The 19684-nt window shown below is 40.0% G+C and overlaps 1 protein-coding gene and 1 long non-coding RNA gene across 4 annotated transcripts in view; one reads left to right on the plus strand and one right to left on the minus strand.

The window, feature by feature from the left end:
- Positions 1–533: 533 nt before the first annotated feature.
- LOC105305062 lies at positions 534–4019 on the minus strand. 2 transcript variants are annotated; one of them, XR_897053.2, is made up of 3 exons: positions 3671–4019; positions 2447–2605; positions 534–750 (listed from the first exon to the last, which is right to left on the minus strand). It is a non-coding gene; the product is annotated as an uncharacterized LOC105305062 (long non-coding RNA). The 2 variants fall into 2 exon arrangements; XR_002777072.1 differs by lacking the exon at positions 534–750 and adding an exon at positions 761–2260.
- A 12-nt stretch (positions 4020–4031) lies between these two features.
- ABCB7 (ATP binding cassette subfamily B member 7) overlaps positions 4032–19684 on the plus strand; it is a 76619-nt gene continuing 60966 nt past the window's right edge. For both annotated transcript variants that reach the window (XM_011379500.2, XM_011379501.2), the window contains exon 1: positions 4032–4230. In XM_011379500.2, coding sequence (XP_011377802.1) covers positions 4063–4230 — 168 coding nt within the window. In that variant the 5' untranslated portion in view covers positions 4032–4062. The remainder of the gene's footprint in view (positions 4231–19684) is intronic.

Raw genomic sequence — 19684 nt, forward strand, 5'->3', positions numbered from 1 at the left:
TTTTATTCCTTATCTTATTGCATTGATCACTACTTCCATCCAACACAACAGTAGTTGTGTAAGTGGGCATTGCTGGCATAGTCCCATCTTTAAGCAAACACTACTAAAAGTGTCATCATTCAGTAAAATGCTTGAAACAGTAGTTGGGTAAGTGGGCATTGCTGGCATAGTCCCATCTTTAAGCAAACACTACTAAAAGTGTCATCATTCAGTAAAATGCTTGAAACAGATTTTTTTTTATGGTGAGAGAGAAGATCTTTTCTATTCTGAGTTAACCAAGAGTTTCAAAATCTTGAGTTAGTATTAAATTTTATTGAAAATCTTTTCTGAATTATGTATGTTTGTATATGATAGTTATTCTTTAAAATTTGTCTATCGTATGGACAATTATCAACTTTAATGTAACGGACATAAAGGTAAACTACTCCCAAAAGCTATAGAATACACGAGTCTATGCATGTATACGTAGCCTCTTTGCATTTCTGGGATAAAGCATACTTGGTCTTGATGTATTTTTTTTATACGACGTTGGATTGAGTTCACTATTTTATTTTTCTAGTTTTTCATTTATGTTCGTAAGTAAGTTGACATATAATTTTCTTGTAAAATCCTTGTCCACATTTGGTATTAAGTTTATGCTTGCCTCATAAAATATGTGGGACATCCAGATAATCATGGTGGGTTTTAATCAAATCTATTCGTCTCCTCTTCTTCCCAAAATCCACAGAAGAGAATAAAACAGGAATAAACCTATGAGGACAAAGAGGCTAGGGTTGGAGAGGGGCAACACAGGGGTCTTTGCTAAATTATTATTTTTAAGATCTAAAGCAAATATAATAAAACGTTACCCTATGATTGAGCTGGGTTGCAGGTATCTGGGTGTCCGTTATCTTTCCTTTATAATTTTCAGTTATCATGAAATACTTAATATTTAAAAATATTTAGTTTTTCTTAAAAATGCACAAAAAATAAACAAGTTACTTTCAGAAAGTGATATATGCTCTAAAACCGCTTCTCAAATTGTAACGTGCATACAGATGATGCAGGGAATTCTTACCAGAATGCAGATTCTGACCTCTTAGGTCCAGAGTGAGACCTGAGAGTCTACATTTCATATAAGCTCCCAGGTGACGCCAGTGCTAAGGGTCCACAGCTCACACTTGAAGTAGCAAGATTTTAAGGGAAATCAAACAAGGCAATGCGATAGAGTGTCAGGGACGGGGGCGGGGAGGGGGTGCTTCTTTAGATAAGGTGTAGTATAAAAGCTTCTCTAAGCAGGTGGTGGCTGAGTCATTAAGGAGTGTCTGGGAAGGATGCTCCAGATAGAGCGGAAAGCAAGTGCAAATGCACTTAGGTAGGAGTAAGTTCTGGCATTCTCTAGAAGTAAGAAAGACCACTGCGGCCTTCTTGAAGTACTCAAGAATTTCTTCCACATTTCGGGTGTAATTACGTGGAAAGAGCACTGTATTTGGAGTCATAAAACCTAGGTTTGGTCTTCATCCCATTACTTTTTGACTTCTGTCAAGTCACAATCTATCTAGCCTGTTTCCTCATAAATATGGGAATATTAATAAATAATACCTAATCTCCAATGTCTCCGGATTAAATAAGGTAGGAAGAAGCACTTCGTGAATTACAAAATAGTATATACATATATAGATATAATCATTGCATTAATAAAGTACTGTCCTGCGTTCCGTATCTGCAACATCTGTGGACAGTGGCTTTTATTGTGTGCTCCTCTGTCTCTTTAATTTATTTCGGACATTTATCTCTAGGCCAAGTTGGCCTGTCCGCTGCTGTAGCTCTCCAGCAATGCACAACTCACTGTGCTTCATATTCTATTTCTGGGTGCCCTGATTTTCTTTGACTTATTTGGCTCATGTTTGCCCACTTTAGCTTGTCATAGAGTAACTACTTGGGTATTCCAATGTTATTCGCATTTCTTCTTCAGAGGAGTTGGCTTACGATGAGAACTGCTTCAGTGAAAATATGTTATTCCACGCCAATACTGCCTGTAGGAGATTCTAATGAAACTTCTCAAGAATTCTGAGAAGTTATCTGTAGGCTTGGGCGTTTCGGAATTCTGAGGTCTTGCCTGATTTAAAATGTTATGATTCTGCAGGGCCTCTAGAGACTTTGAATGAAATCTTGCGTTTGTTTGTAGGCAACATGTTTAGTGTAAAGAACAGTGGAAGGACAGTGGGAATAGCATGGTTGTAGATCTGACTCGTCACCACGTGGCGCTGGTCTTCTTTATCTAACGGGAATGAGGATGCCCCCCTCAAAAAACAAAACCTGTTATTAAGATCCAGCAAGATAATCTCTATGAGAGTTTCTGAAAGATTATTTTGTTACGTTATATCTGACAATCTCTCACAAAATATATATTGTGTAGGTTCCTACATCTTAAAAAAAGTTAGAGCATTACCGGACAATGCCTTACCTGGGTAAAAAGATTTAGTGACGATATTCGGCCCTCAGAGAAATTACTGGAAGTGTCTAGGGTTTCTCTAGTGTAGATTGCTCCTCTGTAACAGAACAGATGCTGAATACATATTTGCCGATGATGGTACAGGCGTTAATAAAGGAGGCCATTACCGATCTAGAAACAAGACAATAATGAGTCAGAAGCATCTAACTAGTCACTAAGTCCTACCAATTACATCTGCATAATATCTCAGGAATTGATGTACTGCCACTGCCAGGTTAAGGCCTTTATTTTATGACAACTATTGCATTAAAGCCATGACTCCAATCCGAACTCCCTCCAGTCCAAGCTTCCCGCTGAAGCCAGAGTGGTTTAATGGACATACAGATTCGATGACGTTACTCTCCTGATTAAGACCCTTCACTGGCTACAGGAACAAGCATTAACTTCTTAGAATGAAATACAAGGCCTTTCGCCATCAGGCTTCTGCTCACCCAGGTTCATCTCCTACTACTCTGCCAAACACTCCCTAGATTCTTGAATTTGAAAAAGTTTTCTTATGCCTTCTAGCTTTTAGCAAGCCATTGCATGCACATGGAATTCTCTTCAAGTGCTGCAATTGGAAACTTTATTCTTATTGAAATAAGTCCTGACAAGCAGGATTTATTTCCTCTTCTCAGGAAAGCTGGAGTGTAATATGAGTCTTGAAAGAAAGTAGAGCTTAGTGCCTGGGCCGTGCACATTTTTTGTCTTCATCAGATTTATCTTTAATCCAGGGAGCCTCTACGTGAGTTCATAATTATTTGCCTGTCTTGTGTGGCAGGTTAGAGAAGGCAGCAAGGAATAGAAAATTGCACCGCGTTACTGTCTTCAAGGCTGCGGGTGACATTTACACTGGGAAATGCAGTTTCTAGGAGAACTGGAGCATTGTCACCACTATTAGCAAACGTTTCGTTTGCTAATAGTGGTGACAAAAGAGTATAAACCTGTCTTTCAACGTGGACTTTACATACATTTTCACTTTACTGTCCCTTGGCAGATCTAGGTGTTTTGAAATAATTAGGGACGCTGCAGAAACCAAGGGAAGAGTTCAGAGAGGCAAATTAGCAGAGGGGAGCTCTGTGTGAGTGTGAGTGTGTGTGTGTGTGTGAGTGAGACTGTCCCCACGAGCCACAGAGCAAAGGAAAACTGCCCCAAGGCGTGTGCGAGAGAGAACGTCAGCCAAATAACAGCGCTTACGGGAGGGGGAGGCAGTGGATGTCTCGGGTGCAGCCCCCCGCCAGGGCAAACGGTCGTTTGCAGTGGGCTTCGCCGTCCGCGTTCGTGCACAGGAGTCGAGACAGGGACAGTGCAGGGGACGCGAGGAGCGCGGTGACCGACGCGCCGCGGGCCGAGCGCGTGCGGCGTTTAAGACACACTTATGCTGACAACGATGGTTTGTCCGCGCCTCAGACTGCGCGCGCCCTGTCTCCTCCGCGGCTCCCACGTCCCCGGCTGGGTGAGAAAGGCGCTCGGGGGCCCGCGCCGGAGGCAGAAAGCCGCGGCGGCGAAGTATCCGCCGCTTCCGAGTGGCTCGTTCCGGCGCCGCCAGCGGCCCACAATCCCCCGCGCGGCCCTCGTCCTCGCTCAAGATGGCGCTGCTCCTGAGACGCTCCTGGCGCTGGGCAGCGGCGGCGGCCGCTTTCGAGAAGCGTGCGCGCGGCGCGCTGCTCCTCCGGCCGCTGGTGTCCGCGAGCGCGGCGCGTCGGCAGGGGCGGCCCCGGCCGCTCGGCGACCCGGGGTCCGCTCGAAGGCGCCAGGTGAGGTGCCCGCGCCGGGGTCCGCGGGCTGAAGGGCAAGGGGACCTGTGGGGGAGGCGTTGCGCTCGTGACCGCGGGGCGCGGGAGGCGCCCAGAACAAAGGTGCTCGGGGCCGCCTGGGCGCCGCAGCGCGTGAGGGAAACGAGGGGCACGGAGGACTTGAGGAAGGGGCGCGGGACACCTTTGGGGGCACGGCCAGCGGGCACCTGGAGCGCCCCGCTCTCCCGCAGGACTGACAGGCTCTGTTAGCTTGAGAGGGGAGCCTGACTTCGTCCCCAGACTGCCACCTGTGCAGATACCAGGCTCACTGGGCGCCTTTCCAACGCCGGCACTGGAACGAGGGGCCAAGTTGCCTGCGGTTCAGATTTCACTCCGTCGGGATGCGGAGGGCGAGCTGTCTACACCGGCGGCAAATCGGCGCCACCAGCGAACCCCTCTGCCCACAGGGCGCCCGGCCTGGCCGAGCCCCAAGGATCTGTCTCTCCAAGACAGACCTTCCCGAATTCGTGTGCAAACGCGATCGTCCTTCGATCGGAAAATAAAATCGCGTTCTAATGTGTACACAGGTCTCTTTGGAACCCATCAGGCTACTTAGCTTTATCTCGTGAATGTAGCTATGTTTAAAGTGCCTCTTAATGTTTGTGTCCATTATTATCTCTCGAGAACAGTTTTTTTTCTTATCTGTACTGTCTCTACTTCAGTGTATCTTTTTGTGTCCTGTGCATGGACAAAACGTTTAACTGCCACCGCTCGTCGTCAGTATCACTGAAGTATTGTCAGCTTCGTATAAGAAACAACCTCTTAGAATTTTGTTTCTTCCACGAATATTTAAGGTCTACTATGTACGTAGCACTGAGCTAGATAATGGGGTACCAAGAGAAACACAGACACTAATGCCTTCCAGACTGCTCAGTTTAGTTACGGGGATTGAGTCTATGCAGCACGAGAGTGACTAGAAAAACAAGGTAGGTCAGATATCAGATGAGTAGTAGGAACGGTAAGGGCCATAGGCATCCAGATGAAATAGTGATAATTAAGGACCGGATCATGGAGAGAGACTCTCATGGCAGCGGTGGAAGTGCGGAGAACATTCCAAGCAGGGAGAATACAGATGACATTAGGCACATGGGATGCGTTCGTTCATTCACTAAGTCATGAACACCTTTACAGCAGTGTGAACAGAACAATATCTAGCCCTGTCCTTAAGGCGTTTAGAACCTAGTAGCGGAAATAGATTTAACAGGCAACTATAATACAGCAGTGCAGTGACCGGGACATAAGAAGGACCGGGGCATCAAGTCTAATCTCCAGGCGGGGAAGATTGCCTTGCGTCACTGATATCTTAGCCACCACTTGAAACATGAGAAGTTAGCTAGTTGAAGCGGGACCAGCATGTGCAAAGGCCCACAGCTAAGACGGAGCATGGACCTTTCGTAGAGCTGCATCTTGTTTAGACTAGTGAGGAGTTCAAGGTAGGAAGTGGCATTAGTCTAGAGAAGCAAATCCAGAGCATTTTATTAAGGTTTTTAAAACACCCTATAGTTGAAAGTTTGTAACACGTGATCCCACGTGAACCATTCTTGTTCTGTAGTCCTCTGATAGGCCAAATTACGATAAAATTTGTACGACTTTGTCAGGCTGGAAGAATGAGGGGGGAAGAGAAGTCTTCAGGAGTTTCAGAGGAGATTATGGCGGTAGAAAGTTAGCTTTCTCTTTTCGTGAACTCTTTCCCCACAACTTCCTTCCTCCACTCTCTGCTCTACATCCTACTGTTTCCTTTGGTGACCATTTCCTTACTGTGAAAAACAAGGGAAAGATCTTAACCTCTTTTTCTTCTTCTCAAAGGCGTGCAACTCTTGCCGTCTTTTTATAAAATATGGACTTAACAGGGACATGAAGGAATGATTATAACACTTTTAAAGTAGAACCTGATATAATGTGAGACACATTCAAATTAATTGCTGACTTGCGATTAACATTACGGAATAAATACTGAATGCATACTTGTAGGACAATCGCTATATAGCATAATGCTTTAGAGCGGAAAGAAACCTTAGTGCATAGTTATGAAATCATGCTAGTCGGCTGGATCAGCACTTTTTTAAACGTGAGATTCAGTTCAATAGGAAAGAAAATAGCAGCGCTTTATACACATTAAGGAAAGCATTGTTTTATGTACTTCGATTTTACGCACATACACACACACTCCCACATGTATGTGATTACCACGATGCATTGTGAAATGTGTTTTCCACACAGGATGATGCCCTAGATTTATGCTGTGCAGTATGGTACTCACTAGTTTCATGAGGCTGTTTAATTTAAATTAAATTAAAAATTTAATTCTTCAGTTGCATTAGCCACATTTTAAGAGCTGAATAGCCACATAGATATGGAGCATTGCCATCATTGCAGAAAGTTCTGTCGAACTGCGCTGCTCTAGAGAATATCATATCTGGCCCTTCTAATTTTGCAGATGAGGAAACTAAGTCCTAGTATAGTTAAATGACAGTCTTTAAGGCCATTCATTCACTTATTGCCTTCTTTGTCTCAGATATTTATATAAGGGTAAATAAGACTGGCAGATACTGGGCACACAATAAATGTTGCATTGTAAAGATACTTGTCTCATAATTACTAGAGCACTATTAATAGAGAGAAATACCTTAAACATTAACATTTTTCTTAAAATTGGAAGATCGTTTGTGATAGGATTTAAATTATAATGGTTTATTATTACAGTTCCCTCTACAACATTAGTTAATATTAAAAGGACTTAGAATTTTGAAAGATAGAATTTTGAGTTTATTTCATTAATATTTAAATAGTAGAAACTGAGGTAGCATACGGTTAATCCATAGCACCTTTCATCTAAGAGTCCTTGACTCTGGATCTTGTCATTGATCATAAACTTTCTTCGTTTGTTTTCGTTATGCCAAAATGTCTTTGTCTTTTATTTTTATTAAAATGTAGCTAACATACAATATATAAGTAGTTTCAGGTGCACGGCATTGTTATTCAACATTTATACACCTGAAGAAGTGATCACCATGATGAGTCCAGTAACCATCTGACACAGTACAACGCTATCATGATAATATTGGCTGAAAGCCCTACACCGTAACCTCATCCCCATGACTTATTTATTTAATACCTGGAAACTTGAACCTCTTATTCCTCTTCACCTTTTTCATCCTCTTAAAATTTTTTTTCAATTATAGCCGACATTCGGTATTATTTTATATCAGTTTCAGGTGGACAGCATGGTGGTTAGATTAGTCCCCATACATGTCTGTCACTTGCACCATCCATGGTTATTACAGTATCATGGACCGTATTCCCTGTGCTGTACTTCGTATCCCTGCGACTGTGTCGTTACTGCCGGTTCGTACTTCCTAATCCCTCCCCCTTTTCCACCCGGTCTCCCACCCCACTCCCACCTGGCGACCACCAGCTTGTTCCTGCAGCTTCGAGTCTGTTTCTGTTTCGTTGGTTCCTTTGTTTTGTTCTTTAGTATCTACATATAAGTGAGATCATGCGGTATTTGTCCTTCTCTGATTTACTTAGCTTGATACCTTCCAGATCCATCCATGTCATTGCAGATGGTAAGATTTCATTCTTTTTTAGGCCGTGTAATATTCCATGGTATATATGTCGCACCTCTTTATCCAATCGTCTGTTGAGAGGTTGCTTCTATATCTTGGCTAACGTAAATAACGCTGCAGTGAACATAGGGGTGCATATATCTTTTCAAATTAATGTTTTAGATTTCTTTGGATAGGTACTGAGAACTGCAGTTTTAAAACAATTTTATTGAGATTAATTCACATTTCATACAATTCACCCATTCAAAGTGTGCATTTCAATGGATCTTAGTATATTCAATGATACGCACCACCATCACCATAGTCAATTTACATTTTTCATCATCTCAGAAAGAAACCAGTACCGTTTTCGCTATCGCCTGCCATCCCCTGTCCCCCCCACCTGTCCTAAGCAACCACTAATCTGTGTTCAATCTGTATAGATTTGTCCATTCTGGACATTTCACATAAATAGAATTATATAATATGTAGTAGTCTTTTGAGACTGGCTTCTTTCACTCAGCATTATGCTTTCAAGGATCATCCATGTTGGGCATGTATTCAGTACTTTATGCTTTTTTATGGTCGTATAATATTTCACGATATGGATATACAAGAGTTTATGCATTCCTCAGTTGATGGACATCTGGGTTGTTTTCATATTTTAGCTGTTGGGAATGATACAGCAGTAAATGTTCACGTACAAGTTTGGGGCGAACATAAGTTTCATTTGTCCTGGGTATATACCTAGGAGCGGAGTTGCTGGGTCACACGGTAACTCTGTGTTTAACTATTTAAGGGCCTGCCAGATGCATTTTCAAAGTGAGCACACCATTTACATTAGCATAAGAAGTGTATGAGGGTTTCACATTCTCCACGTCCTTGACAGCAGTTGTTATCTGACTTTTTTAGCCAAGCCATCTTAGTGGCTGCGATGTGGTATCTCATTGCGGTTTGGTTTGCATTTCCCTGTTGACTGAAGATATTGAGCATCTGTCCATGTGCTTATTGGCAGTCTGTATGCCTTCTCTGGAGAAGTGTGTGTTCCGATCCTTTGCCCATTATTTCATTGGGTTATTGGTCTTTTATTATTGGGATGTGGTTGTTTGTTATATATTCTAGATTCTAGTCCCTTATCAGATATATGATTTGCAAATATTTTCTTCCATTCCATGGGTTATGTTTTGACTTTCTCAATCGTGTCCTTTGAAACAAATGTTTTTTTTATTTTGAAGAAGTCAAATTTATCTGTTTTTTCTTTCGTTGGTCATACTTTTGGTGTTACAACAAATGAGCAGGACGAACAAACGGAGACTCATGGACATGGGCTATAGATTAGTGGTTACCAGAGGATGGGGGAGGGGGAGGTTCATGATTGTTTCAATTTCCGTACTGCTGATTGGTCTATTTAGATTTTCCAGTTCTTCTTGATTCTGTCTAGGAAGGTTATAGATTCAGTGCCATTTAAAGTTCACAGTAATCCCTTATGGTCCTTTATATTGTTGAGGGATCTGTTGTATTGTCTATTCTTTCATTTCCGATTTTATTTTTCCCAGTCTTTATTTTTTCTTAATCTAGCTAAGGATTCGTTGATTTTATTTATCTTTCCAAAATATCTATTTATGGTTCATTGATTTTTTCTTTTGTTTTTTTATTCTCTATTTGATTTATTGCTCTAGTCTTTATTCTTGCCTTCCTTTTTCTGTCTTTGGGTCTAGTTCTTTATTTGCCTTGAAGTGAAAAGTAAGGATGTTATTTGAGATCGTATCTTAGTTCAGGCTGCTATAATAAAGTATTATAGACTAGTGGCTTATCAACAACTGCAGTTCATTTTCACAGTTCCGAAGGCTAGGAAGTCCAAGATCAAGGTGCCCCAGGACATTCAGTGTCTGGTGAGGGCTCACTTTCTGGTTCATAGATGGCTGTCTTATTCCTGTATCTTTACATGGCGGAATGGCTCAGGGATCTCGCTGTGGCCTCTATTATAAGGGCAATAATCTCATTAATGAGGCTGTACCTTTGTGGCATAATCACTTCTCAAAGGCCGTACCTCCAAATACAATTGCACTGTGGATTAGTTTCAACATATGAATTTTCAGGGAGACACATTTAATCTATTTGAGATCTTTCTTGTTTTTCATTGTAGGTGTTTATCACTATAAACTTTTATTTTGCTACATCCCATAAGTTTTGACATGTTGTGTTTACCTATTCATTTATTGCAAGATAATTTTTAAATTCCCTTTTGTTTTCCTCTTTGACCTAGTGGTTCAAGATTGTATATCATTTCCAAGTATTTGTAACTTTTCTCGTTTTGTGGCTGTTACTGTTTTTCTAGTTTTATTCCATTGTGGTTGGAAAATATACGTGGAATGATTTCCATCTTAAATTCGTTAAGGCTTGTTTTGTGACCTAACACGTGATCTGTCCTGGAGAATGTTCTGTGAGTGAGCTCAAGAAGATTGCGTATTCTTCTGCCGTTGGGTGGAAAGTTCTGCATATGTCTGTTAGGTCTATGTGCTCTATAGTGTTGTTTGAGTCAACTGTTTCTTTACTGGTTTTCTGTCTCAGGTTCTGTCCATTATTATAAGGAGAGCATTAAAGTCCTCCACTACCCTTGCATTTGTTAATATTCGCTTCGTATATTTACGTGCTCTGATGTTGGGTGCGTATCTATCTATAGTGTTATATCTTCCTGTTGAATTAACCCTTTTATTGTTATACAATTCCTTTTTTGTTGTTGTTTCTAGAGACAGGTTTAGACTTAAAGTCTATTTTGTCTGATATAATTATGACCATCCTTACCCTCTTTTGGTTGCCAATTGCATGAAATATTTTTTCCATTCCTTCATTTTCAGCTCACATTTGTCTTTTTTATTTTTAGTTTTTACTCAGTAATCACTCCTTGGAGACTGGGACCACAGGGCCTCGCACCTGCTGGGTCCTAGTAGATGATCGGCTGCAACAGCTGAGAGATGAGAGAATGGCTCGAAGCACATGTGTGGGCCCAGGCTCCCTTAGTTCTCTCTCTGTATAGAGGCATCTGTCCAGGCACACGAATTCATGACGGCCCCAAGATGGCGGTGGGTCTGAGGGTTTGAGGAACAGAAAGAAGCTGACGTGGCCACAGGGGCCCAACAGGCAGTGAGACGAGGCCAGAAGATGGGCCAACGCCCGTCTGTCAGGGCCTTGAGGGACATGGCGAAGCATTTGGATTTGTCTTGACAAATGAGAAGCCGCTGCAACTTTGACGCAGAGTGTCACATTCATGTGGCTCCCATGTCACCACGTTTTGCTGTCTGTCTCCTGCGCTGCTAGACTGCTAGCCCCTTAAAGACAGCCCCTTACTGTTCATGGGTGATTCCAGGGCTTGGCTCTGAGTGACATACAGAGCCATTTAATGAATTCGTGTGTTACTGTTGGCTACTTTTCATCAATCAATGAAAGCTGACAGGTAAGCCAGAGTAAAATTGGATTAATATTTTACAAATGCCTGTGTCTGTCCCAGTAAACACATCATTCATCCCCGTTCGAATTCATGACAAATCCGGTGAACACAGGGCCGAGGGTTTTACCTTTGTACAGTACAGAGAAACTTTGCTAAGTAAATTAATAGTGCAAATGAGACTGGAAAAGAAAGCTTAAATTATATATGAAACGAATATATTTTAGTAAAGCCAGTTTAAATTTAAAAATTCATACTCGAGTTGTCTACTGCTTGTTTAACAATATTGCATGATTCCCACCCATACCCACAAAAAATATTAGTTTGAGTTAATAATAAATAGCTAGATGGTTCTCATTAAATTATCTCAGTGCTCAATTGATTGGTTTATAACATTTGGTGGTTAATGTGACTGACCCCAAATAATCACTGACCACACACGTGCACACTGACAAACGTGGCAACACTGGCTCTCGTGTTTGGTTGACCGTTAATCTCATGCAGCCCATACCTGAGCCTGACTTTATCTTCCATCTTACGTTGCGCTGTAATTGACATACAACATGGTGTTATTTTAAGGTGTATGACACAATGATTTGATACATATCTGTATCATGGAATGATTACCACAATATGTTTACTCAATATGCGTCACCTCAGTTATAAGTTTTATTTTTTTTGTGATGAGAATTTTTAAGATTTACTCTCAGCGACATTCGAATATACAACACAGTATTGTTAACTGTCCCGACTATGCCATTTATTACGTTCCCAGAACACGCTTATCTCGTAAATGGAAATCTGCACCTTTCGATCACCTCCACCCCTCCCCCCCGCCGCCCCCACCAGCATCCACCAGTCTGCTCTGTTTGTACGGTTTGGCTTTTTAGATCCCACATATAAGGGGGTCGTCGAGTATTTGTCTTTTTTCTGTTTGACTTTTTTCCTGTAGCATAATGCCTTCAGGTTCTATCCACGTCGTCAACTAATGGTAGGATTTCCTTTTTTATGGCCGAATGATATCCGGTTATGTGTGTGTATCACGCTTCATCCATCCGTCGGTGGACACCTAGCTAGCTTATTTCCATGCCTTGGCCATTGTGAATAATGCTGCAGTGACATGGGGGAGCAGATATCTCTTCGAGGTCCTGATTTCATTTCCTTCAGATCAATACCCAGAAGTGCGGTTGCTGGATCTTGTGGTACTTCTGCTTTTTGAGGACCCTCCATACCGTTTCCCACAGCGGCTGCATTAGCCTTCCTTGCCGCCAGCACTGCTGTCTGTTTGTTTCTTGGTGATGGCCATTCTGACAAGGAAAGACGTGATATCTTGCGGTTTCGATTTGCATTTCCCTGATTAATGACGTTGAGCATCTTTTCATATCTGTTTGCCATCTGTAAGTCTTCTTTGGAAAAATACCTATCTAGGTCCTCTGTCCATTTTTAAATTGGGTAGTTTGTTTTTTTGCTACCGAGTTGTACGAGTTCCATGTATATATTTTAGATATTAACCCTCTTTCAGATATATGGTTTGCAGATATTTTCTCCCATTCAAGAAGTTGCATTTTCCGACTGTTGATTCCTTTGACGTGCAGTTTTGAAGTTTGAGGTACTCTCATTTGTTTATTTTTGCTTTCGTTGCCTGTGTTTTTGATGTCGTATCCAAGAAAACATTGCCAAATCCAATGTCACGCCACTTTTCCTCTGTTTGATTCTTGAAGTTTTATAGTTTTTGTACTTATTTTTCGATCTTTAATCCATTTTGAGTTGATTTTTGCATATGGTGTGAGTCCAGCTTCATTCTTTTGTATGTGAATATCTAGTTTACCCTTACCATTTGTTTAATTCATTTACTTTTGTAGTTATTTCTAATTAGGAAGACATTTTGCCTGTACTCTGTTTTCACTATGTCATTTACTGTTTTTGTTCCTCATATCTTGCCTTTTTCAGGTTTAGTCGATATTTTTATGTACCATTTTGACTCCCTTCTCATTTCGTTTCGTGTATATTTTTTTTAGAAATCAGTGTTTACTATAAGGATACACTTCGCATCCTATATTTATAACAATCTGGTTTGAATTAATACTAATTTAGCTTTCATAGCATACAGAAGCTCTGCTGCTAATAGGCGTATTCTCCTCCCTTTACATTGCTGTTATTGTATATCACGTCTTTCTATTGCGTGCTCCTTAACATAGTTTCATAAGTATTTTTACACATTTGTCTTTTAAGCCAGGTGAGAAATAAAGCATGGAATTATAATCCAAAAATACAGTAACACTAAGTACTTTTATATTTACCTATGTAGTTACCTTTACTGGAAATCTTGATTTCTTATATGTCTTTGAGAAACTTTTTTTATTTTTTTTTAATAGAATTCCCTTTAACATTTCTTGTAAGACATGTCTACTAACTACAGACTTCCTGTGATACAGTTGGTTCTGACTGATTTTGATTGTTTTTCACCGTTTCTTTGGAGGAGTGAGTGTTTTGAACCGTCTGCCCGGCCATTTGCCATCGTCACCTCATTAGCCAAGATTCTTAGAGTTATAACCAAAGTTAATTATTCTGTTTACTTTTCTTTGAGCTTCCTTAGTTTATTTGTGATATTTAAACTCACCTATATCCGAGCCATTATATTAGTGTTTATTTTTTCCTGTACATTAATTGTTATACTTTAGTAATTTAGGTTGACACATGTGATGTAAAAACTGTGAACGGCAAGTAATATTTTTAGAGCTAGTGTGGTTTTCAAGTGATTAATCATAAGGCCCCCTATTATCTATTACATTTTTACGTAGATGAAAACATGCAATTATGTAATGTTGTCGTTTAAGAAATTTACTTTCAGTTTTGACTTACTAATGTTTGAAATTGCATAACATCTTCATGTAATGTTTTTACCTTCTAAAATAAAAGTTCAGTAAATAAAAGTCAGATTTTAGGGTACTCATAAAGGCCAAATATTGCATTCTATACAAATTTCATTTAAGTAAACTTTGTTTATTTTTGGATATTTCCAATGGCTTGTTAGCTAATGTTTTAATTTCCAGCAAAGGCAGTTGCTTTTTTAAGTACGTGAAGGTGATTACACATGCATCATGGATTCATTGGCTGTTAGTATTTACATAGACTTTAGGGGTAATGTTATCCATTTTACTAATCTTACAAATGAGAGACTGAAGAATCACATGCTTGGTAGCACGAAGAGATAATGAATGAATCACTTTAAAACCAAGATCTCCTAACTTCTATTAGAATGATTGTCCCACTACATCATTTCAGGATTTTTAAATTCAGTTCACTTCAGCTTACTTTTATGTATATTAGCACTTGCTCAGCTCTTCCGGAAATCCGATGTAAGGACCACTGAGAGAGGAAAATCCAGAGACAGTCAGGAGCAGAGGAAGCTGTTCTGTTTTTCCGGGCTTCTATGTCATCAGGACATTCAAAACCATCCGGAAAGTTGAGCCTATTTTGGATGAGAGTTGCTAGAAACAAGTATCAGATTCACTCAGATTTATTGTTTTTTGTTTTTTCTGTTTATTTGGCAATTAATTATATAAAGACAGATCGTCCTGAGTGCCAGTAAGAGTGAAAGGCTGTAGGTCACAGGGGAGGATGGATTTGGTCCTTCCATTCGTGGACCAAATGGATGAGGATATGGTGATTCAGACATTAAATAATGATAGAAAATTAAAATGCACAATTGGAAACGTGTTAAGTGCTGTCTGCTGCTACGATACCCTCTGGAGATTTGACTTTGTCAGCGATAATAGAGAAGGCTTCTCTGGGATAGTAACGCCGGAGCTGAGATCTGAAGGAGGAGCAGTAGCCACCTAGGCAAAGAAGCGAAGAGCGTCCCAGGCCAAGGGAAACACACATCCAAAGGCTCTGTGATGCTGGGGAGTATACGCTGTAGGATGAAGCTGGAGAGGTTTGTGGGAGCCTACGTACACAGCACCTTCTGGGTTATGTTACGAAGCCAATAATCGTAGTAATCGGAGCAACTTATTCTTAGGTACTTATGAGGAAGTCTGTTTCGAGGAATGTTGTCTTGTGGCAGGATCGGAGGGAGAATGTATTCATTCATTAAAAACTCAAGGGATTCTGATAATATCTGGACAAATGTCTCCATATAAGCTCGTAATCTGTAAGTGTCTGACTGCACAGACCGGTACAGCAGCTCTACAGATCTTCGAGCATCGTGAAGATGCCCTTAGTTTATATAATGATGCTGGAGAGGACTCACAATAGTACAGAGACACATTAGGGGTGAATTAATATGGACTATTTAAGACCCTCACGGCCAAAGCTAGTAATCGTTACTGAAGATCATAAAAGAAAATCTGAATGAATGGAGAAAATGCTAGACTATTCCATTTTATACTGATGTTGAGTCTCCCCAAATTAGTTAATAGCTTTAATGGAATTCCAGTTGAAATCCCTACAGGATTTTCTGAGGAGACCTTCCTATAATTATCTTGATAGCTTCTCCGGAAGAATAAACTGGTGAGAAAAGCCCAGAAGATTTTGGAGAAAAGTGCACTGCGTGTGTTTTTGGAGAGGGAAGCTTGTTCTACCAGAGAGTCGACTGTGTATAAATTAGAAAGCGTGGTACTGGCGTATGACTGCACAGGGAGATTAATGAGACCAAATACCAAATGCTGGCGCAGACCTAAATATAAATTCAGTGTTTGACACATTTTTGTCCCAAGGAGATGTGTCTTGGCAGAATCGATTTTCTCAAGTGCTTTTCTAAGTAACAGAACTAAAGGACACTGGCTTTCATGAATTTTGGTTAAGGTTTTCCTGAGGGCTCGGATAACGTTTTCACATCTTGGTTTCCTTCACCTTCACTCCCATTCCAAGAGAGTCTAGAACCTAGTTTTGGCTAATCGTGGGTTTTTCCAATAATTGTCAGATCTTGAAAAGTCATATTGATCTTCATGTATTTGCTTATTCACTTGTTCGATGAACAAGTCTTATTGATCTTCATGTATTTGCTTATTCACTTGTTCGATGAACAAGTCTTTATTGTTGATTTATTTTTACCAAGTAATCTTTTCATTTACTTGAATGGAAGGAAGAAGGTTGAGGTAGAATTAAGTTTTCTTTAAGGCCAACTGTTAAAATTCTATGAATTTATTGTGATATTTAGGCCTTTGGCAGATAGTATTTTTGAACCGAAGAAAGACGTTTAGAGTTTTATTTTTTAGATTAATTTATTTAAAAATACTTTATTAATTTCTACCACCCAGAAAACACTGCCTCTGGCAGTCACCGATTTCTCCTCAGTAGCTATGAGGTTAGTTTTTTTCTTTTTCTTTTTTAGGTTGCACATGTAAGAGATCATATGGTACTTGTCTTCGTGTGAGTGATTTCACTTAGCATAATGCCCCGGAGGTCCATCCATGTCATTACAAACGACAGGATTTCATTCTTTTTTTACGGCTGAATAGTATTTTATTGTATACATATGTTTATATTCATTTATTTATCCGTGAACATTTACGTTGTTTCCATATCTTTAAAATTTGTTAAATCTTTAAATTTCAAATCAGTAGGAGAAAAAAGACTTAGATATTTACTTAGTAGTATATACAAAAATAAACTGAATGAATTAGTGATTAAATATAAAATTAAACCTTAAATCAATGAAAACAAGTGATATGACCATTTATGTATTCCCAGGGTAAGAATGGATTTTCTAAGTATAAGAGCAAATAAATAAACTGGATGAATTTAATGATGTAAAAGTATATATTTCCTTTTCAGAGATGACATAAAAAGGATCAATTTTTGTAATGTAACAATCGATAGCCATAACATATAACAACTCATACAGATGAATTCTTTAAGACCCAAATCCCAGTGGAAAGATAAAGAGGTTACCAGGACGTTGATAGAAAAAGAAATATTGGATGAATAGTCAATAAGTGTTTCAAAAGATGTTAAAATTCAGTAAAAGGAACAAAGAAATTTGAGTTATAAACAGTAGTGTCGGATCTTTTACATTCTATTCAATTGACAATAGTAAACACACACACGCACGCACACGCACGCACGACACAGACACCAGTGTTCCTGTAATGAAATGATTCTTATGCAGTGCTATTGGGAATGTAACTTGGCAAAGCATTTCTGGAGGGCATTTTGCCAAATGGGACAATAACCTTAAAAAATGTTCATGCCCCGGGAGATGTCAACAAAATGATGGAATAGGTGATACCAGCTTTCTACTCCCCACAAAATGAACAGTCAGACAGCTACCAATGGAAAAAAAAATAGCCCTGGGGAGGCAGAGTTCAATTAAAAACGACAGCGACATGGTGGGGCAAGACAAAATTAAACAAAAAACAAACAACGACCACACAGAAAGAATTTCTGGGGCGATGGACACAGCTGCAGTGATGTCTGGAAAGGCGCGGGAGCTGTCAGATGAGCCATGCAGAGGGTGACGCCGGGGTCTCCAGTGGTCTGCTCTGTGGAGGACCCCAGCAGTCTTTGCTGCTGAGGACCTCAACAGCCCTTGCGACATCCAGGGCCTCCCTGCAGCTTTCACAGCTGAGGACCCCATAGTGTTTCTCCACGGAGACCCTAGCAGCTTTGTCTCCTGAAGACACTAGCAACTTTTGCCACTGAAGTAACCAACAGCCATCACCATCATGAACCCCCCACCCCAGAGAGAGGGACACTGCTGCCCCCACGAGGAAGAGTTGTTGCACTGCCACCGCCCTGACTGCACACACATGCCCTGGACCTCAGAATCGTGACCATCTGGCACGTGCTTGTGCTCCAGACCCCGGCACTTTGGCTGCAGATTAATGAAAGCGATGGACCACATTGACAGAATGAAGGCTAAAAATCATATCACGTCCATACATGCAGAAAAAGCACTTGACAAAATTCAGTGTTCTTCCATGATAAAAAACTCACATTTTCAAAAAATGAGATATAGAAGTAATGGACCTCAAAATAATAAAGGCCATGTGTGACAAGCCTACTGCTAATATATTCAACAATGAAAAGCTGAAAGCTTTTCCTATAAGATAAGGAACAAGACATCGTGCCCTCTCTCACCGCCTTTGTTCAGTGTAGGACTAGAGGTCCTAGCCAGAGCAGTCTGGCAAAATAATGAAGTAAGAGGTATCCAAGTTGGACAGGAATAGGTAAAATTGTCTCTGTGTGCAAATGAAATGATCTTATATGTAGAAAACCCTTTACGCCACCAAAAAAACTGTTAAAACTAATAAATGAATTCAGTAAAGTTGGAGGATACAAAAATCAACATAACAAAATCAGTTTTGTTTTTATACACTAAGAGCGAACTGTTTGAAAAGGAAATTAAGGAAACAGTCCCTTTTACAGTAGCATCAAAATGAATAAAATACTGGAAAGAAATTTAACCAAGGAGGTAAGGGATCTATACACTGAAAACTGTTAAACATTGATGAAGAAATTGAAGAAGGCACAAATAAATAGATATCCCAGATTCATGGATTGGAAGAATTAATACTGTTAAAATATCCATACTGCCCAAAGCGATTAGCGAACTCAAAGCAATGCCTTTCAAAATTCCAATGGCATTTTTCACAGAAACTGAAAAAAAATCTAAAACTCATATGGTACCACAGAAGACCCTGAATAGCAGAAGTAATCTTGAACAAGAACTAGGCTAGAGGCATCATACTTCCTGCTTTCAAATTATACTACAAAGCTATAATAATCAAAAGAGTGTAGTACTGGCATAAAAACAGACATAGAGACCAATGTAACAGAAAGGAGAGCCCAGAAATAAACCAGGCATATATGGTCAACTACTCTTCAACAAAGATACCAAAAATGCACAATAGAGAGAGGATAATCTAATAAATGGTGTTGGGAAAACTGGATATCCACATGGAAATGAAACAAATCAGACCCTTACCTTCTACCATACATGGAAGCCTACTCAAAATGGACTGAAGACATAAATGTAAGACCTGACACCATAAAATTCCCAGATGAAAATATAGGAGAAAGTTCCTTGACATAGGCCTTGGTGGAGATTTTTTGATGTGACACTAAAAACATAGGCAACAAAAGCAAAAATAAAAAATTCTCTTACGTATGTTGCCTCCTAAGAGTTTTATAGTTTAAATTTTAATAATTTTGTAATGTTTATTTTGAGGGTTTGTGTGTGTGTGTGAACATGGATGTGTAACAGCTAAGAGGTACAATTCATTCTTTTGTATGTGACTATCCAGTTGTTCCAAGACCATTTGTTGAAAGGAATATTCTTTCGTCTACTTTTTTCTTGTCACACTTGTCAAAAATTAAATTGAAAATAAATGTATTGGTTCATTTCTAGGCTCTCAATTCTGTTCCATCGATCTAGGTTTCTTTCTTTATGCTAGGACCGCATTCTCTTTTTTTAATTATT

The sequence above is a fragment of the Pteropus vampyrus genome, unplaced genomic scaffold (assembly GCF_000151845.1).
Source record: "Pteropus vampyrus isolate Shadow unplaced genomic scaffold, Pvam_2.0 Scaffold361, whole genome shotgun sequence".
Classification (NCBI taxonomy): Eukaryota; Metazoa; Chordata; class Mammalia; order Chiroptera; family Pteropodidae; genus Pteropus; species Pteropus vampyrus.